The sequence below is a fragment of the Malaclemys terrapin genome, chromosome 1, assembly GCF_027887155.1.
Source record: "Malaclemys terrapin pileata isolate rMalTer1 chromosome 1, rMalTer1.hap1, whole genome shotgun sequence".
NCBI lineage: Eukaryota > Metazoa > Chordata > Testudines > Emydidae > Malaclemys > Malaclemys terrapin.
The window spans coordinates 87,286,638-87,309,901 of NC_071505.1; the positions used below are offsets into that span (position 1 = coordinate 87,286,638).

Sequence of the window (23,264 nt, forward strand, 5' to 3'; positions counted from 1 at the left end):
TTTAGGGAGAAATTTTTCCTGTGGGCAAATTATATCATAGCTCCCTTATGCAGCTTCCTTCAAAGCCTCTTGTATTGGCCACTATTAGAGAAGATACCAGACTAGGTGGCCCACTGGTCTGATCCAGTCTAGAATTTGTGTGTTCCTATGTTATGTGGCTAGTCTGTTTTAATGTGGCCTCCATGGAATTTTTAGGCATCAGCTCCTCATCTCCCATAGCAGAGACATGGGTCTCTCATGCCACCCATACAACCAGCTGTCCCAGGAGTGGTCCATGCTGGGGCCAGACTGTCTGATTGGCCCTGGTGCAGTGGGAGGAGGAGACCCCCTGGGACTTAGTGCACAGAAAAGGGAAACAGCTTCCCTGGTATAAGCAGGGGGCAGTCTCATTAGGTTGAGGTGCAGAGTACTGAGGAGGAGTGCCCAGGACGAAAAGAAAGGAAAGGGGCATCTGGAGCTGCTCCCTGGTGCCAGCCTGGGGTACTCTCACCAGCCTGTGCCCCTCCAGAGTGTGCAGCATGGAAATGTCTCTGTGGGACGAGCAGGGGTCGCTGCTGTCTCCAGGTGGTCTCTCAGTGCCAAGGTGTCAGGGACAGATTGTTCGGTATCAGCCCCATGACCTGTGCAGAACAGTGAGGCACTGGGACTCTGTCTTTCTGCCAGACTTTTATCACTGAAGTTGAAGGTTTCACCAGTGCCAGGTGCTCAGTTCCCACACTGTTGGGAGAACCACACCTGACCAAGAAACCACTGACGTGTCACCTTTCCAGGCAGAGTCCAACGCAGAGCCCATGGCAAGGAGAGGAGACGTCAGGTCAATGGCTATCTCTGCCCTGTGGTGTCTCTTTTTTTCCCTCCTCACTTGGGGCTGCCCATCAGGATGTGCTGAGGAGAGCCCTGCGCCCCATGGTAAGAAAATGACACTGTGGTCAGGCCAGAAAACGAATGGGGTGGGTGAGAGAAATCCAAGGCTCTCTAAGGGTGAGAGAACCACTGGGGTCAGCGTGTACAGTGGATGAAGGGATGAGAGCTGCAAATCCTCTCACAGAGGTCTATCAGTATCCAGAGGGGGAAGAGATCTGCCAAGATCAGCATGCACAGAGGAAGGAAGGTGGGGTGTGCATGTGTGTGGTAGTGGTGGTGGTGGGGTTCTTAGCTCTGGGCTGCTCTCCATGTCTGATATGATTCTGACATTTCCTCCTCATGCTCTCTCCAGACGTCACTGGAGACGCAAAGAAACCTGTGCTTTTGAGAGATATTGCAGCCACAACAGCCTTCATCAGTGCTGCTGAGGTGGCCGTCATTGGATTCTTCCAGGTCTGTTCAGATAATCTCTCAATTCCCTGGTTACGTTGCTATTGATTACTTGTATTCCACCGGGGTTGGTGTCCCATTGTGCTGGGTGCTGTACAAACACAGAGTAAAGATAGTTCTCAACTCAAACTGCTTACAATCTAAATAGAAAAGACAGACCTGGGCAGAATGGGAGGGGACATAACAAACAAGCAGAGTGATCAGGGCGAAGGGGTAAACATCCTGTGAACTCCATAGTGGGGGATGTAGTAAGGGGGGGACATGGAGGGGTGAGCTAAGGAGTACAGGAGTATGAAGTGGAAGAAGGGAAATATTGAGGTGGAATGGAGGGAAGGATGGAGGGGAGCATAGGTCACAGAATTTAAGGCCAGAAAGGACCTTAATGGAGAATGGAAGGCAGGGGAATAATGGAGAATGGAAGGCAGGAGAATAATGGAGAATGGCAGGCAGGGGGATCAAGACTGCAGTGGAGGGACCCTCTGCAGGACCCTCACTGCACTGATGAAATTCAATAAAGACAAGTGGAAAGTACTTCACTTAAGAAGAAAAAGTCAAATGCATGACTATAAAATGGGGACTAACTGTCTAGGTGGTAGTACCGCTGAGAAGGAGCTCGGGGTTATAGTGGACCACAAAATGAATATGAGTCATCGATGTGATGCAGCTGCAAAAAAGGCTAATATGATTCTTGGGTGTATTAACAGGAGTGTTGTATGTAAGACACAGGAGGTAATTGTCCCGCTCTACTTGGCACTGGTGAGACCCCAGCTGGAGTTCTGTGTCTAGTTCTTGGCACCACAATTTCGGAAGGATGTGGAAAAATTGGAAAGAGTCCCGAGGAGAGCAACAAAAATGATCAAAGGTTTAGAAAACCTGACCTATGAGGAAAGGGTGAAAAAACTGGGCTTGTATAGTTTTGAGAAAAGAAGACCGAGTGCCAATCTGATAACAGTCTTCCAATATGTTAAGAGCTGTTATAAAGAGGATGGTGATCAATTGTTCTCCATGCCCACAGGCGGTAGGAGAAGAAGTAATAGGCTTAATCTGCAGCAGGGGAGATTTAGGTTTGATATTAGGAAAAACTTTCTAACTATAAGGATAGTTAAGCTCTGAAATAGGCTTCCAAGGGAGGTCATGGAGTCCCCATTACTGGAGTGTTTAAAAACAAGTTGGACAAACACCTGTCAGGGATGGTCTAGGTTTACTTGGTCCTGCCACAATGCAGGAGGCTGGACTTGATGACTTCTCGAAGTTCCTTTCAGCCCTACATATCTACGATTCTATGACAGTGAGGGAGGAGACTTAAGCAAGCAACCAATGAGCAAGAAGGACAACAAAACACCCAGAGTAAGAACAGAAGGAAGTAGAACCCAATGATATCACTGGTGTCTAAGGTTCCAAAGGTTCCTCCTGCCAGCCCCACTAATTTGCTGTTGCTTCCTTGGCTCATGGCTTTTGTCAGGGAGAGAAGCGTTGTGCTCTCCAAACAGGCTGCTTCCCAGGAGCTTCTACCTCCTCTAGCCCACATGTTCCTCTGGTTGGAGGAGGTGGGGGGCTAGAAAGGACTCCCCATGACTGGTTCATTGGGAAGACTCACTAATTTCAGAAATAATACATGCCCATGTAACGAAAGGTGATTCACAAGGGGGCAGAGTTACGGTTGGGTGTGTAAACGGAACTGATGATTTCTGCTGTTTGAGTGTCTACCACACAAGCGCTACCTTCTCAGACTATAGTGTCGCAGAATTTTCTTGGGGTCTTCTCTTTCGGCACTCCTAGTACAAGGGGTGCACACACGGTGAAAGTGATTCCTGTGCGGAGGGCCAGCGGGAGGCCTAAGCACCACTTACGTCCTGGCTCAGCTCTCAGACTAGTTCTTAAGTGGGGCCTAGGGCTTGCATTGACCAGCTGCACACAGAGGTTAATTTCACCCTGAGTGAGGCTGGGCTTCACTGCACACAGTAAGACATATTTCTTCTCTACAAACCTTCAGTCTGGTTTTGAGCTTGCAGCTGAACTAGCATCACACAAATGCAGCACACACCCTGCCTTCTCTCAGAACATTATGCTGTCCTTGGGGAAAAGAGTACTATCACTGCACATGCCCAGGAGGTGTGAGAAATGTGATGGCCACAGACCCAAATCAAACCCAATTTTTCACCGGAATCCTCCCAAACTCTCTCTCAGTGAGGCTAGTTCCATGCCTTGTTTTAGCTAGCCATTTCGATCCTATATCCAGGGCCGTCCCTAGGGGACTGCGGGACCTCAGACAAATCAGCCTCCCTGCTAGTCTCCTCACTGTCTGCCCAGCGTGCATGGCTGCCGCTCTCCTCCTAACTGTCCTCCCACCTGCCCCACCGCTCACTTCCCCGCTAGTCTCCTCACCATCCGCCCGGCGTCCTCCCGTTCACCTGACTGCCGCTCGCCTTCCCCTCACCCCTCTCACCCGCCCACCTCCCGCCTCACCTCCCCCCTGCCTCCTCACCTGAATATCAGGACAAATGGTGTCCCACTCGTACATCTGTTGGGACGCAGGACAAAGGGCTAAATATCAGGACAATTTTATCGAAGCACGGGGCCCCCAAAGCACAGGGTCCAGGGCAGTTGCCCCGATTCGCCCTACCCAAGGGATGGTTCTGACTATATCTGTTCCAAAACAGGTCATAAGAATAGTTTTTCTTTAAATGTGGGAAGGATTTTTTTTCCTGTTCTCCTCAGAATCCCAAACAAATGAACCAACTTTGCTCAAAATTTTTCTTAATTAAAGAAAGAACAGAATCACCTTCAGGCAGAGACCAGGCCTTGAGAATTTCTGTCCAATCATCAGTGAAAGGTATTAGATGTCAGGCACTCAAAAGGCGGGGTTGGAATGGAAATGGCTGTACAAGCTTAAGTTGAGGCTATGACTGTCCCTACTGCTCAGCTGTAAGAAGAAGAAACGGAAATTTGATTAATCCAACATTGCTCAGAAGTTGCACATGTCCGGACTTCTTCAAAGTTTGGGTATTTTAACCCACACTTATTGGTCACTTTTTAGTGGAAGTATGTGAAATATTTCCATTAGGGGAAAAAATAAAGATATTAAGTATTGCCACCCCCAAGTATTCAAAAATCGTGAGTCAGGCCTCAAAAATCATGAGATCAGCTTAAAAAATCACAAAATTAAAAAAATACATTAAGGTTCTTTTAATCTACTTTGCAGTTTTTGAGCCTTTAGGGTTCACGTTTCAAGATTTTCTTTGCAACCATGAGGGCTAGAAATGTTTTTTTTTTTTAAAGGAAGCTGAGATTCTCATATCATCACAGGACTCCAGGAGCTGGTGTTTTGAGAAAAACACCAAATATTGCTAGACTTGTGAAAAAACTGCGAGAGTTGGCCACACAGACTCTGTGATTTGTTTCCTTCCAATCCTTTTGAGTTGTTGCCCAGGAAGCTTGAGGTAGGGAAAGAGGGAGACTTTCCCTACAATGTCGTGGAAACAAGGGAAGGAAGAAGCTGATGAGGAGGAAGAGTATGGGGTAAAGGGGATTAGGTTGCAGGACCTGTTTTTACACTCATACACACACAGTCATACAGCTGTGCAGGGGGTGAACAGAGAATAAACATGAAGGAGAATGATTATGCTGATTACTAAGGAGGAGGAAATGGATGGTGCTAAAAGATCCGGCCCCCGCCAATTTTCTCCCAGTGCCCACTCCTCAGACAGTCAGATTTTAGATTCAGATACAACACACTTTCAAGCCCTCTGCAGTCCCTTCACCCTTCAGCTCCCTCTGATACCCAACAGTCTCCCTGACTCCCACTTCTCTCTCCCTGAACCACATCAGCTCACCTGCCCCTCCCTGACGTTCAGTACAGGTTCCCTGACTTCTCCCCAATTCCCTGCCCCTGACCCTCAGTCACTTCTTAACCCTCAAGCTTTCGCCTTCCCCACACTGATGTGCACACAGCTGGAAATACCCAGGCAGGATGTGAGTGGGATGCGGGGAAGTGGATTGGGAACACATGTTCTGGTGGGGAGACTTGAGCTATGCCTGGTAAGGAAGCCCCTCTTCGCCTTAGACTTGGAGGTTAGAGTGGCAGAGTGCTTACAAAAAGAACAGGAGTACTTGTGGCACCTTAGAGACTAACAAATTTATTAGAGCATAAGCTTTCGTGGACTACAGCCCACTTCTTCGGATGCATCCGAAGTGTTATGCATCCGAAGAAGTGGGCTGTAGTCCACGAAAGCTTATGCTCTAATAAATTTGTTAGTCTCTAAGGTGCCACAAGTACTCCTGTTCTTTTTGCGGATACAGACTAACACGGCTGCTACTCTGAAAAGAGTGCTTACACCCGGTCTACTCTGAGCAGCCACCAGATGTCACTGTTAGCCCCTCCAAATCTCAGCTGCTGCCAAAGCAGCTGTCTGGCCAATGTCAAGAGGGAGAAGAAAACCTGGGTGAGTAACTTCAGCTGCTTCTAATATTATTTTCTCTTTCTTTACCTCTCCTCCTTTCCCCCCACCTACTGCCTCTCTTCTCTTTCTCCTTCTCTCTCCTTTTACCATGCCCTTTCTCTCTCTTCTTGTCCATTTCTCCTTCCCTCCATGTCTCCGTCTTCCTTCTCCTTTTCCACTCTCTCTCCCACTCCTTCAGGAATTAGAGAGGCCAGAAGTTTCGAACTTCCACATTGTTGTAGGAAAAATCCAGGAGGTGCCGTTTGGACTCAGTACCAACCCTGAGGTCCTGTCTCATTATAACATCACGAGCAATACCATCTCCATCTTTCGCATGGTATGTCTGCCTCATGCTTCTGCCCCTTCTTCCCGCGTTGCTCAGGGCACTGAAAATAGTCCTGTAATGGTGAGATCTAGAACTGTTCCCCCTTCATCCCTGCCTGGGTATCAGAGAACATGTTTAGGGCGATATGGACGAAGGTTTCTGTTAGCATGGAGAAGGCCAGACCAAAGGAGGAGGGATGGGGGCTCCTGGAGAACAATTCATTTTTGCATGTTGAGTAGGATCCTAACTGTTCAAAGGATGAATTAAAACAGTGGTGGAAAAACCTTCAAAGGTTAGTGGTAGTGTTGAGCCACTTTAGTTGGGGAACAGTTGGACTGTAGACACAGCCGGGAAATTTGGGTTTGAATCCCAGCTCCTTCCCTAACTCACTGTGAGGTAGTGGGCAAATCACACACCTCTCTGTGCTGCTGTTTCCCTATGTATAAAGTGGAGATAATAAGAGTTATCTAGCTACCTGCCTCACAATAGACTGTGTCTACACTTGCCTATTTCCCACTATTACTAATTCCGATGCAGTTTCATTGGAGATAGCAATGGTAGGAGATCCAGTAAGGATATGGCACCAGCATTTTTACTATTGTATTATCTAGCCCTGGTCAGAACAAGTCTAGTAGATGACATGGTAGTAAAAATGCAACAGTGGCAGCCACTGGTGCCTTCTGTTCCCTAGAGCTCCCGCTGTTTCTACCACTGGTGGAGCTCCACCGGGGTTAGCAGTGGTGGAAAAAATTAGGAGAAAAGGCTAGTGGAGACAAGGCCAGGTATGCTGTGATGATAAATTAGTGAATGTTTGTACAGTGCTTTGAACATATAAGTTTATTAGTGTTGTGCCTAAATGTTGCCTTGGTGTCCTATAAATATCTAAGATGGATAGTGTTATTGTATAAACATTGTTCATGTTCACTAGTAAAGAATGTCCTGATCTGAGGCATCTTTAGAAAGGCCCTGATTCTGGGGTTCCCTGCTGTCCCTGTACACTAGCTCTGCCAGTATATAGGGGCCTCAGGGCTGGCAGATTTTCTCACTCAGGAATGCCTGTGGCATATGGGAGTTCCCTGTGGTGCCCATCCCCTTGAAGTCCCTGATGTAGGGGCATGACAGCGAAGTGGCTGGGGGGAAAAGCAAGGTATATTTGGGGCAGGCAGGAGAGTGGCCAGAGTACAGTTTGCTCTGGCTAATCTGGGCTGCTTTAATGGCCCACAGAGGGGTCTTTAAGAAGAGCATAAATTAGAGATGCCCCAGGGACTATTCCTGTCCCCATCTGGCCTCAGAATTCAGGAGGTGCAAAGATGGTGTAAGCCACCTTTGTCTTCTCTGCCTGCTCTAATCACTTCCTGAGCTAAGCTCAGGCATTTTATGGATAGTCTAGTTCATATAATGTAGCTAGATCTCTCTCCCTTCTGTGTAAAAGAGAATGAGTTAATATCACATAAAACCTAGCAGTTGACACTAGATTTACTGTCAGCAGGTGCTACAAACTTAAAACAACACTTATTTCTACTATGGGCTCTTAGTCATAATCATTTTCTTCCAAAGATATTTAAGGATCTTTTGTTTTTGCAATGTGGGAGAGATTAAGGATAATTAAGGTGGGAGGATAGAGGAAATTGCATGACATTTGAAACAATTCACATTAAATACAATCTTCCCAATTCATGCTTCTTCCACTTTTGCAACTGAAACATCATTTAATGGAAGAAGAAGAAAAACCCCAACAGATCGAATCCCCAAGCCAGAATTAATTTTGACTGGCAATTTGCTTGTAAAATTTCCCCTCACAAAAATAAGTTTAAATTAGATTTTTTTTTTCTGAATAAGTGTGTAGGAGTAGGATCAGATCTTTCCTAAAAAAGCAATTGGAAAAGGAACTTGGAATAAAATATTCATGGGAGGAAGGAATGGAAAGGCAGGCAGACAAATCAAAAGGACAGCAATTAATCAAAGACATAAAATAATGTTCCTTTATTTTTGCATAGCACGGAAACACCATAAAGGGTACTAAACTTAAACCACAGTGACTATACTCTTGGGCCAGATCTTCAGCTGGTATAAATTGGTGTTGCTTTGTTGAAGTCAGTAGAGCTATGCTGATCTTTGCCAGCTGAGGATCTGGCTTGATCAACGGAAAAAGGACATAATTAATCGAGGTAGGGTGTGACAGAGCCATTTGGGTCTGAGCTAAACTGTTAAATGCAACCCTTTTTTTTTTTTGAGATGCAGCCTTTGCATAATCCAAGAGTATGTCTGAATATGATTTCTCAGGAATGGGAATCAATGGGTTGCAATCCAAAGCCCATTGAAGTAAATGGGAGCCTTTGCCTTTGGTGGTGATAGACCTTGGATCAGCCCCAAGGGCCTGTTTGATTTTCCTTGCACTGGTTTTGCATTGCACTAGTAGGACTCCACTGATTTCAGTGGCATTACCCTTGATTTACATCAGTGTAAGTGAGAGAAGAATCATCCCCTATGATTTCAGGAGCAACTAGTTCAGTGGCTTAAAGCAGCGTAGAGACACATTGGATCAAAGACACAGTGACAGTGACCATGGGATGGAAAAAAGGGTTGCATGCCTGCGCACCTCTGGAAAAGCTAACATACATTCAGAGGGTGGGCAGACATATTTAATAAAATATAGGACATCTGTGTGGATACAAGTTCCATGAGCCTAGCACAGCATGTTTGGAAAAGGCAATTAAATCCCAAAGGAATCAGCTGTACTTTACTGTTCTATAGCTCAACAGCCCAATCCCTTGATCTAGCCATCTCCTGTAATGTAACTGCACGTGTAGCTGTTATACTTTGGGGGTTAGCTGTTGTTTGATGTTTTCCCTTTCTCCCTGTTTATGGGGAAGAGAGCAGAAGAGACTCTCAATAAAACCACTTCCAGATACTGATGAGGGGGAGGAAAGGAGGGATGGGATGGGATTGTTCCCTAAAGATGGTCCTTGCAAGGCCTGATTTTATCTCAGCTGTACTGGAAAAATTCCTCTCTTTATTGGAGAGATTTCCTGCTTGCACAATGTTTCCAGGAAATCCACACAGGCCTGTGCCAGTGTTTATTACTTTTAGAAAGACTGAAATAAGCAGATGAACTTTTTTTAAAGGAGAGGGCGAGAGCGGTGGAGGGAGTTGGGTTTGTTTAATGCTGTCTCCCCAGAAGGCCCAGGATTGTCAGCTAATCCCCCCTGGCTCCAGTGGAGTTTGAGTTGACAATACAGGGATGTCTGGCACCCTTAGTGTTTTCTGCTATTTCATGAGTTTGTCCTGTCGTGGGGAGCTTGAGGAAGAGACTGGGAGAAAGAGCAAGATGGCAGATTTGTAGGCCCAATGGTCCCCAAGAGAGTTTCAGGTGGTGAAAGGTGTGTGTGTGAAGGCATCCACAGGTGTCTATGTGCACTGGACCATTTGTGTGTGTCTGCCCATGTCTCTGGACAGAGGGCAGGGAAGGGGTACTGAATGGAGAACAGCAGTGATTTAAGGCTTCTTTGCAACATCGTAGGTGGACAACAAACGTCAAGATTTGGAACTCACCGATGGCAAAAAAATTGATGCCACCAAGATGAGCCGTTTCATTCAGATCAATGAGCTGCGAATGGTGACAGAGTACAACCCTGTGGTAACTAAGGATCCCCATAACCCTCTCCCCCACCCCTGCCTTCTCTTAGGCTCTGTCTAGTTGGCTGGTTTTTCATTTTGGGGGATGATAGGATCCTGCCTGGCAGCGACTGTTGGTGGGCAAAGAGCAGCAAGAAGCCATGCAGGTGTCTGTGCACACACCTCTACCACTGCCTCTCATTCCTGATGGGCAATGCCCCCTTCTGTTCACAGGAGCAAAGGGATCACCAGACTGAATCAGACCTGTGGTCCATCTAAACCAGTATGCTGTCTCCAAAAGTGGACAGTAACAGTTGCTTCAGAGAAGTCTCAAGAAACCCTGCAGAGGATTTCCCCTGGGGGAAATTTCTTTCTAACCCCGATCTATTAGTAGTTGGCTTAAGCCAGGGGTTCTCAAACTGGGGGTCGGGACCCCTCAGGGGGTTGTGAGGTTATTACATGGGGGGTTGCGAGCTGTCAATCTCCACCCCAAACCCCGCTTTACCTCCAGCATTTATAATGGTGTTAAATATATAAAAAAGTGTTTTTAATGTATCAGGGGGGTCGCACTCAGAGACTTGCTATGTGAAAGAGGTCAGCAGTACAAAAGTCTGAGACCCACTGGCTTAAGCCCTGAAGCATGAAGGCTTTTATCCCTTGTCAAACATCCACATACAATCTAATGTAGCTGTGGATATTCTCATTATCCATATAAATGTCGAGCCCTTTTTTGAATCCTACTAAGCTCTTGGCCTCAAAGGTATCCTGTGGCGGTGAGTTCTGCCAGCTAATTATCTATTATTTGAGTCCTGCCCTCCATCTCACAGCTCTGCAAAAGCACTTCAGTCCTGACTGGCAGCATTATTCCTTCAATTCAATCCCCAGCCCCTCTTCCTGCCTTCCCCTCTCAAACTACTTAGCTCACCCATCTCAAGTCTGACTTGGAGCACCCATGTTGTTTCATTCATTAGGCCACAGCACAGCTCTAGCTGTGCACCACAGTCCTGACCTGGCCGGCCTCCTGCTGGCCCAGTCCTGGGACCCACCCAGCTCTGCTAATATACCTGCCTTTCTTTAGTTTAATAAAGAAAGGCTCACAAATGTTTAAATAAACTAGTTTCTTTTAAATATATTATAGGCCCCAGCAATATTAGGCCATGTGGGTCAAAGCAAGCCCTGCAGAACTCCCTACCTTCCATTCTTTGGACCCTCACAGCTTCCCCCAGATGCCTGAACCCTGGCTTGCTGCAACACCTCCTGCTTTCCCAGGCCTGTGCCCTCTCAAGCAGCACTTCCAATGCACCTCAGTCCTGACTCACCTCACTTCCTGCTTCTCCAGGCCTGTCCATTCCCACAGGGTCTTCCAGCACTCCTCACTCTTGACTTACAGCCCCCTGCCATTCCAGTCCTGACTGCTCCCACCCCCAAGCCACATTATGCAGGGGTGTTACAGGGGTGGATGAAAGTCCACTAGCAATTAGGCTAAGGTGAAACTCCTGGTACTTAGGCCCTCCCACACTACCTGAGAGCTGGTGCTCCCTGATGGAAGGCTGTTACAGAAATGCACTCCCTGACCCCATCCCTGTTAGTTGGCTCACTCTTTCCTCTCCTTCATAGAAATGCTGGCAGGCATTTCCACAGGCTGCCTCTGTGGTCTGGAGTGGCACATGGGGAGGCAGCGGGTCAGAGGCAGCCTGGCCAGACTTCTGTTTGGTTTGAGGGAGCGGCTGCGGCACTTCAGGAAGTGGGTGGGGGGAAAAGTCAGATGACAATTTGCCCACCAACCAGAGACTGTGCAAAAACACCATTGGCAGCGCCAGCCCAGAGTGTCTTCACAGAGGGCCAGTGTGTGCTGCCTGCTTTCCCCCTTCCCCGGGGGGTGGGTTGTGTCCAACCCATTTCTTCCTGAAGAGCTGCAGATGGAGACTTAACCCTCTGCACTCCCACCTGCCCAGCTCACACGTTGCTTAGTCAACAGTTTCTATTTTAAGACGCATCCCCACCACTCACAGCTAATGTTAAAGAAAGGAAACGAGGTGCTGGAGAAGCCTTCCTGGTTAACTCCATGAACTCCCCAAGATCCTTGCTCCCATCCCCTCCAGATCCCAGTCCCGAGTCCCCTGCAACCTCTAGTTCCCTGTGGTCCCTGTTACCCAGGCACCTCAAGAGCTCCCAATTCCAGAGTCTTGCCCCTCTGGGCTTCAGCTTGCTGACCCCAGACTCTGTCTCCCTGCCTTCTCCCTGAACATCCTGTCTTCCCTCAAAGCCTCAGCCCCAGTACCTTCAGACCCCTGGCTCGGGTGTCCCCCAAACCATGACTTTAGGAGCCTTCAGGGACCCAGCTTCAGTTCCTCCAGAGTTTGACTTCAATCTGAGAACATGGCCTGAGCTGTGATTTGTAGAGAATTCAGCTGTGCCATTGGGATTTAGGACTCCAATAATGCAGCAGATTTATTATTCCTAATCGCCGTGTCTGTTTGTTGGTGTCATGTTTGTCTTTGGCAGACAGCAATAGGTCTGTTCAACAGTACAGTCCAGACCCACCTCCTCCTCTTCACAGACAAGACCTCCAAGGAGCATACGGAGCGAGTGCACAGGTACCGGGAAGCAGCGGAACTCTTCCGAGGAAAGGTGAGGCCAAAAGGAGGGGAGGAGAAGCCATAAGAGAGGATTATTTGAGAGGGAAGAACAGTGACTTCCCCAGGGGGATGGAGGAAGACACTCCACATGCCCAGGTAGAACAGAAGCCAGGTGAGTGGGGAAGAGGAGAAGCAAGTGAAGATAGGTGATAGTCCAAGAGAAAAGGAGCTGATCTGCTCACCCCTCTCCGGTTCATGATCTAACAGGGAAGGTGCCCAGTACACGCTGCCTCTCTAAAATCTGCCCTGTGGTTTAAGCTGGATATTGTGCTCTTCTTTGCGACTTGTCCTAAATAGCTGGCATGTTTTGTTGTGAGACAACAAACAGCTGTTGCCTTTCATCCCAGCAATGGTTACATTCCACTGGTGGCCAAGTAATCTCTGGCTATACAGCTGGAACTCCCTGTTGGATGCTGAAAAGTGCTATTGAAATGGCCAGATAGCATGAATGCCACGATTCTTTAGCCCTCATTAGTTCCCAGGTAAAAAAGACCTGTGAATTTGCTGTTTGAAGGGATTTACAGGTGGGTCCCCTGGAGGTGCAGAACAGATTTCCCACGGTGGGGACTCCACCGACAGATTTTCCCCGCTGCCCCACTGCCAACTGCCCTCCCTGACTGCAGACAAGCACTTCTCAAATACCCACCCACCCAGGGTTGGTTCTCAGCTTGCAGTTGGGCTGGACACGAGTGCATGGGGACGGAACTAGTTGGGAGGCAGACCTGGCAGCAGTAGGGAGTCCTGGGTGTGGCACACAAGTTGCGGGAAGAAACCAGCAGTGGGGAAGGGGGTTGAGCTGAAGCCCTTTGGAAGGCGTTTTTGTGGGAGGGTCTGGAAGCTGGAAAGAATTGGGGCTGTTGCGTTAGAGCACAGGGATGGATCAGCTGCTGGCAGAGGGCTGAAGCACCTATTAGTGGGGGAGAGGGTGGGTTGAAGAGCAAATATACTAATCGTCAATGTTTTAAAGGTTAAGCTCTAGTCATAAAGTTACTTTACATAGATCTCAAACAACCCCCTTCCCCAACTTGTTTTCCATTGAATCCCCTCCTGTATGTCTATATTTGTTTAGCAGTGAGACACTCAGTGAATACTACTGTGCAGTAGGTGTGGTCTCACCAGTGTCCTGTATAACGAGAGACTGTTACCTCTTTCCTCAATTATATGATGTCTCTTTATATGCAGCTCCAAACTGCATGGCCCTAACACTGATCCCTGCAGCACATCTCTTCTAATTCAGTGCACTGCTCTTTACCATCATTAGCCTTGGAATAGGGTCTCACAGCCAGTTTTCCATTCATGTGACATGCCCAGCTCCAAACTAATATGAATTCACTTTCCAAGAAAGACTTCACACGGCACTTTTCCAAATGGTGTTCTGAGATCCAGATAATTTATAAATTATTAGCCAGCCAAGTCCTGACATCCTCACTCAGTTTTTAGTTAGTTTTGACTCAAGCAGGACTCAATGGGAGTTTACCTGAGTGAAAAGAGAGGGAAGATTTCAGGAGCTGACCCATTATTTATTGTTGTTATTGTTATTTTATTTTATGTATGTAGCGCCAGAGATGTACGTAATTCTGCATAACACTAGAACTGTGCCAGACCAATACCAAGTTCCCTGCCCCAAAAGGCTAGATGGTGACTTGGCTGACATGCCCACAAAAAGGCCTGAGAGCGAGTAAGAACCGCTGCTTACATCCCTACTGGGGCTACCTGGGCTTTGGGTCTGGGCACAAAGGAGTAAGGAGAGCAGATGAACAAGGAGTGGTGGTGGATTGGATGGGAGCATGAGTGGAGCCTAGGTTCCACCCCTTACCTGTTTGCCAGAGAAGCTGAGCCAGCATTGGGTGGTGGTGGGGGGAGTGTAAGTTATTTATTATTGCTACAGACCAGCAGTAAATTACAAGCCCTGAGTCGCAAGCAGGAAGTAGGGAAAGAACTGTGACTTGGAGGGGTATCTGAAGTCACAATGGACCCCTAAGAACGCAAACTGGAACAAAACAAACAGAACAATCCCAGAGAAATAAAACAGACCTCAGCAGAACATTGACCAAACCCAATTTAAGCAGAGCAGTGACTGGCTCCCTCAAGGGTGTGGGAGCTTTGGCTATGTTAGCTGGGAAGCTGTTCCAGACATATGGGTGGGACAAAAAATGGCAGAAAATGGGAACCTTCTAACAATTTTAAATGAAGCTCAGGAGGAAGAGAGGGAGGAAGAAGGGGTGGGGGTAATATAGGCAGGGGCTGAAGAGGAAGAGGAAAAGCATAACTTTGATGTGGAAGTAAACAGGAACCCAAGAAAGGGTATCAAGAAGAGAGATATGATAAAAAATGGCTGAAAAAACTTGTTCCGCTGGCAGCATTTTGAATGGATTAAAGCAGGAAGAGATGGGAGGTCAGACAGAAGGAGGTTGCAGTAATCCATGAGAGCACTAACTAGGGCATAGGTGATTGTCTTATCATTTGGGAAAGAGGAAGGGAGGAATTTTAGCTGGGTGTACAAGAAGTCATGGCAGGTTTTGATGAGATCCTGGCTCAGAGGAGAGAGAAGAGTCTGTCCGGTCTATCTGATCTCATTTATCTACCACTTTCTAACATGTCCCATCACTATGATACTGGACTGCTGATGGGGAATGAAGATGGCTCCAAGGCTGTAAGCCTTGATAATGGGAAGGCTGCTGCTGATGTCAACAGTATTAAAGAAGAGAGATGGAAGAGAAAGCTTGGGAGGGAGGACAGATGATCTCCGTTACCTTGCACCTGGTGTAGTTATTTATGCCTGTGCAATGTCAGAGTATGATAGATAAGGAGTGGCCAATGTGGCTTCATGAATGACTGCTCAAAAGCCTGGGGTTAGATTAGTATGGCTGGAAATGGAAAAAGAGGGAGCAAATCAAAAAAGAATACACAGTCATGTAAGGGTACTGGGGAGGAAAGGGCAGCAAAAAATCAAAAGGAGTTAATGCTAGTCAGAAGGGTTAAGAGTAAGAAGGAACGGGTTCTACAAATGTATTAGGGAAAAGTACTAGGGAGAAAGTAGGCTCATTAGGCCCTAATTTGACCAAGCATCCTTATTCAGCAATGCACTTAAGCAAATGTTTACCTTTAATCGCCTGCTTAAATCCTATTGACTTTTGTGTGACTTAAACACATGCTTAAAGTCCAGCCTGCATTTAAGAGCTTTACTGAACTGAGCAACCTTCCTGAAGAGAGGGATGAAGTTAATCATGACTCAGAAATTGCTGAGATACTGAACTTTCTTTTGAAAATCTGTCTTAAATGAAAATCATATAGCTAGAAGTTTGAACAATGAATATGGAAAGAAGACCCAGTAAAAATAACTTTTGATAGAGAACAGGTAATGGAATATTTGGAAGTGTGAAGATATACAACGCCACGGTGGGAGTGGAGATTTCTAGTGGGATACTGTGTTAACTCTGGCCAGATTAGCATCTTCATTCATGATCTGAAAGCAGAAATAAACAACATATAATGAGGTTTCTGAAGGATACTAAATTGGAAGAAGTTGCAAACACTAGTCAGGACAGATGGGCAGGAAACATGGGCAGAAAATAATAAAGGATTTGATCCTAGTGCATCTGGAGAAAAGTAATCCATAGTAGCATTTGTGGACAACGGGAGGGAGAATTTTGGAAAGCAATAACGCTGAATGAGAAGTAGAGGTGCTAGCTGACAGCAAATTGGACATGATTTTCCAAAATGGCCAGTAGGAACCTTGCTGCACATGCAAAGACATCATATAATGAAGCAGGGAAGCCATAGTCTCTCTGCCCATTGAAGCCAATGGGACCCTTTGTGGAGTAAGGTTCTTCTGACTATAAGGGTGGCAGAACTGGGCTTTATATGACTGGTGCCACCACACCTGGAATTTGCTGTTTATTTCTGGGCGCCACATTACCAGAAGGAGAGAGACACTGAAGGGAATTCAGAGACGAGTAACAAAAATCAGGGATCCGGAGGAAATTATCAATGAGGAAAGATTAAGAGGGCTATGTGTAAGTCAGCTCAGAGACAACAAAGGTAGGGGAGGAATACACATTCATGATGACAGCATACAAATGTTTGTAATGTACAAACATGAGATCAAGTGAGGTACAACAGTGCTATTATCCCCATTTTACAGATGGGGAGATGAGGCACAAAGAGGCTAAAGCCCAAATCCTCAAAAGTACATCGGCACCTAACTTCTACTATCTTTGAGGATCTGGTGACTTGGCCAAGAGCACAGAGGACACCTGTGTCAGAGCAGGGAAGTGAACGTGGGTGTTCAAAGTCCTAAGTCAGTACCCTAACAACTGGACCCTCCTTCTTCTTACAACTAGGAATATGTTAAATTAATGTTGTATTTTATTCACCTCATAAATTGTCTGTGACTAGATTGCAAAATTCTTGGATTTATTTTTTATTCACAATTATTAGTGAATAAATCTTGGTCTGTGATTGGTGGCAAAGCATTTGTTGTAAATATTCATATTTTGCACTGTGGTGGTGAGTCACATTAGTAATTCAGTCAGAGAACCATCGCTGTTAAGAGTATCAGATTTCAGTCCCTCTATAGCACTGCATCAACACCTGTTGTCATCCACCGCTGCCAACTGAGCCTGCCAGCTAAGGAAGAAAGGAGATCCTGCATTCCATTGCTGATGCCCAGACAGTCCAGGAAGAAGATCCTGCCATCAGCCAGAACGGCTGGAGAAGGAAGAGAACAAGACCCTGGTGCTGACTGGACCTACCAGAGGCTGAAGAGGACACCACTGACTGGAAGAGAAGGATCCACTCAGCCATCACTGCTAGCATGTGAGAAACATTCCTGTCATCTCCAATGTGAGCTCCTTTCTTGTTCAATTGAGAGGAAACTCAAGCCTCATCTGGGGAACCCATTTGGGGGTTGGCTGGGATCCCCCAGTGGAGAGGGCCTGAAGTGCCCCCCACCCAATGGAGACAGTCTGAGGCAGTACCTTGAATTGCTTTGGGCGGATACCTGATACAGCTGCTGGGTTATTGTTCCAGTACATATTTCTTTTTGCTTTAGAGTGGAATCTGAAGATTGTAAAATGCTGGAAGAGGAAGCCCAGATTTTCAACCAGTGATAAGTCACCAGAGAAAAGAGAGGAGGTGTGTTACTTATCCACAAACCTGGAAATGCACTTTTGAGTAGTGACAGAGAGCAGACAGGGCAAGGATATACTTTCTATATGAGATTTAATGGTGATTTTACCATTAATCATGGAGAAAGCCATAAGGTGTCAACTCCATGTCAATTCGCAGAAGCACTGTCAAAATGTCAAGCAGGTGACAGTGTCAGATTTTTCATCACCAAACCAAGTGAACATAAATGTCTTGGAGGCAGAATGGTTTTGTTTCCATGTTAGGTGAATAGAATATGCCATTTACAGCTGGAGAACGACTGGTGAAGTTCATAAAGAAATACTGCGTGGATGCAGATGTTCTCAAGAAGATGACACATGGAGCAACAAAGGATATCCCCACTGCAAGGGATAAGATTGGAGTGTGGTACCAAAGTGATGTGGTGGCTGTTGGTCACAATGTCTCTTTTGGTGTGTGTATGGATCAGAATACAGACCTGGGACATGAGACCCTGCTGGTTATCCTTGTGGGAGTCTTGTATGAAAACAAAGGCTTCAATGTCCTTTATTTCCTAGACATGATACACTGTAAGTCAGGAACATGAACAGGAACATCTGACTATCTAATGGGAACACTTCAGAAGTTTAGCATACCCATCTATAACCCCTTTATCTTTCTCATCAGAATCTATGGCTCTATGACTGGGAAACACAACTCTGTGTTATTCATGGCTAAAAGAAGCAAACACAAATATTGTAAATATGGGCTGCAGATACTTCACTTGGCAGATAGCTGCAGCAAAGCTTTTTCACTGTCTGTTGAAGAGCTGATGACTGATTTTGGTCTTGTCATTTTGCTCCAAATTACCAGAGCCAACACAAGCTGAAAGAATTTGCCCTCTTTGCCAATGAAATCCCACTCAGAATCATAAAACATGTTCCCATCAGGGAGCTGAAATTCCACAAAGTATTCAGTCAAACATTGCATAAAAGGCCTGCCCTCTTTTCCTATTTTCTTTCCTTAGAGAAAAGACCAGCAAAAGTGGAGTTGATTTCTACCCTTACAGGACCATATACAACTAATTTTCATCTTCCTCAACTATGCACTGGATCCACCTCTGCATTTAATACCAGACCTCCAAGTACAGATACCCAACCTAACCGGTGACACTGCATGGGGATATCCACAGGCTTCTTCAGCAGTATGCTGGGAAACTGAAACGTGCGGCTACTCGACAGCATAATGCTCTATAGGAGAATGATCTTTCAGTTTTGGATGACTCTAACAACATATTTTCCCAGCAGTGACTTCAAAGTTGGACATCATGTGAAAAAGCACTTGAAAGAGAGTGAGGAGATGGATTTTTATGGACACAGACTGATGTTTTAAATGGCTGCCTTGTGCAGATGCTGAGGAATGTTTTCCCTGAGGATCACTTGTTGAAAAATGCAAGGGCAGTTTCAGATCTAGGGGCCCTGGTAACAGATTTGGCCTGATGCCTGGGTGTCTGTAATTTCTGAAAAGGTTGTGACCAATTATTGGATGATTTAACAGCATATCAGTTTGAGGTTATTGACAAATTCACTGGACCAGTGAGTGGATCATTTTCCTGTATGTCAAAATACTGGAGGGAACTGCTGAAGTAGCTATGTGCATCTGAAAGACTGCCTCATTTCAAAAGACATCTCATCATTTTACTTTGCCTCCTCCATTCAAATGCTGACCCTGAAAGCGGTTTCAGTATGGTTAGAATAGTGAAAACTCAGCTTTGCCATTCCACAAAGATCGAGGTGTAAGGAGTTAAGTGTAAAAGACAAGTTCTTCCCATGCAACATAAGTTGGTCTCATTTGAACACATATTTCTGTAGTTATTGCACAAGAGGGTGGCACAGTTGCCAATTTTCGCATGGTAAATAAGCACCCCGACTTTCACAATAAGGCAAAAATCAAGCTAATCCCATTTCAAAACAAGGTCAAAACAAGCCAATCCCTAAGAGCCCCAACATGCTATGAGACTAGATCCCCCCAGCGTGCAGTCTGGGACTGTGGTGGGCCCACTTTGCACCCCTGACTCTCTCCCCCGCCCCTTGCCCCTGGTTGCCTGGAGCCGATCAAAAAAAAAGAAGCAACAATCTACAACAAGCAACAAGTTACAAGCCAAAAACTAGCCAATAAGCAACTCACAAGCCAATTAAGCCAAAAACAAGCCCAATTTCTGCTTTTTTTTCGCGGGTTTGGCATGTCTGGTGTGTGGAAACATACTGGACGCGATTGCAAAACTGCTTCCTTTGATTCACACAGTGAGAAAACAATCTTAAAAACACATTTTATGATGATAATAATAATTAATAATAAATATGATGTGTCAGCTCTGTTGCAGCACTCAACAAAACACAGCCATTATATATTTTGGCCATTTGTGTCAATAGTGATATCTTGTCTCACACATAGGCAGGTTTGAAAGTTGAGAGGTGTTCAGGGAATGGAAGCATAACAATACACGAGTTATATACTCTAACTAACCAGCAGAGCATTATTTTTGAGTTTTATAATTGACTATACAGCTGGTATAAACTGGTATTGATTTCAATGGAGCTGTGCTAATTTATACCAGCTGAAGGTTTGGCCCACAATTTGAAATTAGCTTTTGAGTGCCTATTTGAGCTAAAAACGCACTTTTCAAGAGTAGTCAGGCTAGTAAAGCTTGAATGCTCAAACGTTTACAGAAAGCAAATATGAAAACACCAAGGACAAAGAGGATTTATTACATGCAGTATAATAGACATTGTGACGGGTCTAAGTGCCATAAATCTGGTGTACAGAACAGACTACGCTAGCCAGGGCCGGCTCTGGCTTTTTTGCCGCCCCAGGCAAAAAAGCCGCCGGCCGCCCCCCTCCCCCCCACGGGGGGGGGGGAGGGCGGCCGGAGCCCTGGGGGGAGGGCGGCGAGCCCCGGCGGGGGCTCCGCTCTCCCCCCAGCAGCCGGGGGGAGGGCGCCAGGGGGGAGGGCGGCGAGCCCAGCCGTGGCCCCGCTCTCCCCAGGGGCCAGAGCGCCACGCCGCGCCGCCCCCCTCCAGGTGCCGCCCCAAGCACAAGCTTGGTGGGCTGGTGCCCGGAGCCGGCCCTGATGCTAGCTCCAGGTTTGTCTTGAAGTTGTAGTGCTGCCATCAGTCTGCTCCATGCAGGGCTGTATAAAGAGGCAAGATGGTTGTTGTTTCTGTGGCAACTGGAGGAAAAGCTACATTCTCTGAGACACAGGCAGGATTGTAGTAGCACTCTCAAGCCCTGGAGGGGCAGGAATGTGGCTGTAGAGGTCTAGCATCTACAGTTCATTACAATGGTATCCCACTAAGTCTTTGTGTGATCATGTGTGTCTGCTGTCCCTCAGGGTCTCTAGTTTGCTCTCTCTCCAATGCAGATTCTTTTTGTCCTGGTGGACAGCAATGTGAAGGGCAATGAACGTGTGATGTCATTCTTCAACCTGAAGAAGTCCCAGTTGCCATCTCTAGCTATATTCCACACGCCAGATGAGGAGAAGGATGTGCTGCCCCTGGGTGAGGTCACAGTGGAGCGTGTGCAAGACTTCTGCAATGGCTTCTTAGAGAGAAAGCAAAGGGTGAGTATACAGTACGTGGGAGAGCATTGCTGCTTACATACTTCTGAGCAGGACAATCTTAGCTCTCTGCAACCTCACCTGTGTAATTTCTTCCACTGCTCTTGGGCATCAGATCTCAGCGATAGTACAGCTGACTGGGTTTGAAGAGCCCCTGTCTGACCCAACTTTTACCTTTTCGCCTAGAGCAATAAGGTGTCCTGTTCCCTGACTTCAGGACTGGTGTGAGAGTCTCATTTAAGGAAGCCATTTCCCTTCCTCAGAGCAGTGCCTGGGGAGATGGAGAGTAGGGCTGCATCAAGATGCAGGGATTAGGAGCAGAGGTGAATGTGTTTGGACGCTGAATATAGCTATAAGGGGATCAGGGAGACAGAGGGTGGTTTTAGAATGAAAATTCACCAAGAACCTTTCAGCTCAGAGGACTCAAAGTTGGGCCAAATCTACCTGAGATTAATCACCACCCCTTTGCAGAGGGAGGGGAAAATTAACCTCCATTTTCATTCAGTCCTGAGCTTCTATTGCTTTTATAATGGCTTAGCTTGCTGTACTAAGAGCCCTTGTGTGCCAGAGGCCCCATGGCCTGTGATGCCCCCTGAAAGTAACTCAGGGGCTACTGAAATGGGATGGGGAAATTAGGCAACACGGGCTGTTGAAGCTGGAATTTAAATATTCTTCCCCCTTAATCTCCGTGCGGAAAACCATGAAAACCATGATGGTATCAACCCAGCTTTCCTGCCCCTACTGTATTTTAGAAAGAAGATCCCAGCCCAGAGGAGAAGACAGAGCTTTGACTCCCATCTCAATCACCAGATAAAACACTGTGGCTCTGCCCAGTGCCACCTGCACTCTGTATAAGAAGAGTTCACTGTGTCCAACATCTCTGGAGACCCTGAGACAATAGAAATATGAGGCCAAGTCAACCATGATCAACCCTTCTCCATTCCACATACATATACATATATGTTCTTTCTCCTCTCTAGGTATCTCTCTCTCTCCTTCTCACTTGCCAGTTCCATCCCCCTCTCATCTTAATGCTCCAGGAGCCATGGCCCTGTACTGCACTGGTCCTTCGGAGCTCCCACTGCCTGTTGCCATATATGAGAGCAAGAGGCAATATGATGAAACTGCAGTGTCAAAAACGTGCCTTGCAGAAAGTTTATGCAGAGATTGGCAGGTCTGTTTCCCTGATGACTCTGTCTCTGCCCCCTTAATACGTGGTTCCCTCCCACCCCCCATCTGGCACCGGTACTGTGTTGGGATTCCCTTACACATCTCTCTGGGTCTAGGAGCTTATTTGTTGCCTGAGGTCACATGACCTATAACATTACGTTTTAATAAATAAAGCAGAAAGTGAATTCCCTGAATTTGTGTGACTATTTTTTCTTAATTTAAGTAATAAGCCTAAATATCTCTAAAAGAGTAGGTCCAAGTCTCTTTTGGCTGAATTTAAATAATCTTGCTGCATCTAACTAGTCAGATTACTCAGTAAATAATGTTCCACAACCTATATTGGGAGTGCCCTATGTTTGACTTAGATATTTCTGTTTTACTGTTAGACTGAGGGCTTCTATATGGAGGTCTAGGGCTGGAATTGCACTTGGTACTACAGCAGTGGGATTGACGTATGTTGGCACAGCTGCCAGGGGGTGCAGAATTGGAAAAGCAAGAAGTGCTGCTAGTTTGGATTAAGGTACATAGGCAGAACTGTGTGGGAACCAAAGACTATAATGGAATGAAGTGCTGCCGGGTGGTGGGTTTCTGAGGAATGGAATAGTAAGAAGTGCAGTGGGTCAAGTATACAACTAGTTGGAAATTTCTGAGTGAAACTTCTTATCACTGGGAAATGCTGAATTATCAAAACCTAAACTTTTTCTGGGCAAGGGTCAGCTTTAGCTACATTTTTTACTTGAAAAAATGTTGGGGAAAAAACTGGCAAAATGTTTTGTTTTGACAATTTTTTAAATGAAAAGTTTTGTTTCTCTGGTTTGAAATGACTTTTGGTTTTGAAATTTAAACTGATTATAGTAAAATAAAAAAAATTAAAATGGTCTAAATTGAGCTGAACCATTTTTAAACTTCATCCTAGTTTGGGACAGAAGATTGTTTTGATATCCCAAATATTTCCAAAGGATGGAAAATCATTTCCTTCCTACCTCTAGTCAGGACTGAGAAGACTGAGTTGTCAGTAGAGGAGGTTTCGGAACAAATTG

The 23,264-nt window shown here is 46.2% G+C and overlaps 2 protein-coding genes across 3 annotated transcripts in view; one reads left to right on the top strand and one right to left on the bottom strand.

Moving 5' to 3' along the window:
* Positions 1-23,264, bottom strand: part of PDE6H (phosphodiesterase 6H) — a 114,401-nt gene that overhangs the window by 37,471 nt on the left and 53,666 nt on the right. The gene's annotated exons all lie outside the window — the stretch shown is intronic.
* On the top strand, positions 754-22,418 carry ERP27 (endoplasmic reticulum protein 27). Its single transcript, XM_054029166.1, has 7 exons — positions 754-909; positions 1,217-1,317; positions 5,953-6,090; positions 9,599-9,715; positions 12,199-12,324; positions 20,860-21,057; positions 21,807-22,418. Exons 1-7 carry the CDS (start codon positions 792-794, stop codon positions 21,843-21,845), a joined length of 837 nt encoding a protein of 278 aa, XP_053885141.1. The 5' UTR covers positions 754-791; the 3' UTR covers positions 21,846-22,418.

Bases quoted from the DNA above. Each gene is read 5' to 3' on its own strand.
- ERP27 (XM_054029166.1), top strand. From the start codon at position 792: ATGGCAAGGAGAGGAGACGTCAGGTCAATGGCTATCTCTGCCCTGTGG. The intron at 1,318-5,952 runs GTCTGTTCAGAT...CCACTCCTTCAG, and splicing joins CCGTCATTGGATTCTTCCAG to GAATTAGAGAGGCCAGAAGT. The intron at 12,325-20,859 runs GTGAGGCCAAAA...TCTCCAATGCAG, and splicing joins CGGAACTCTTCCGAGGAAAG to ATTCTTTTTGTCCTGGTGGA.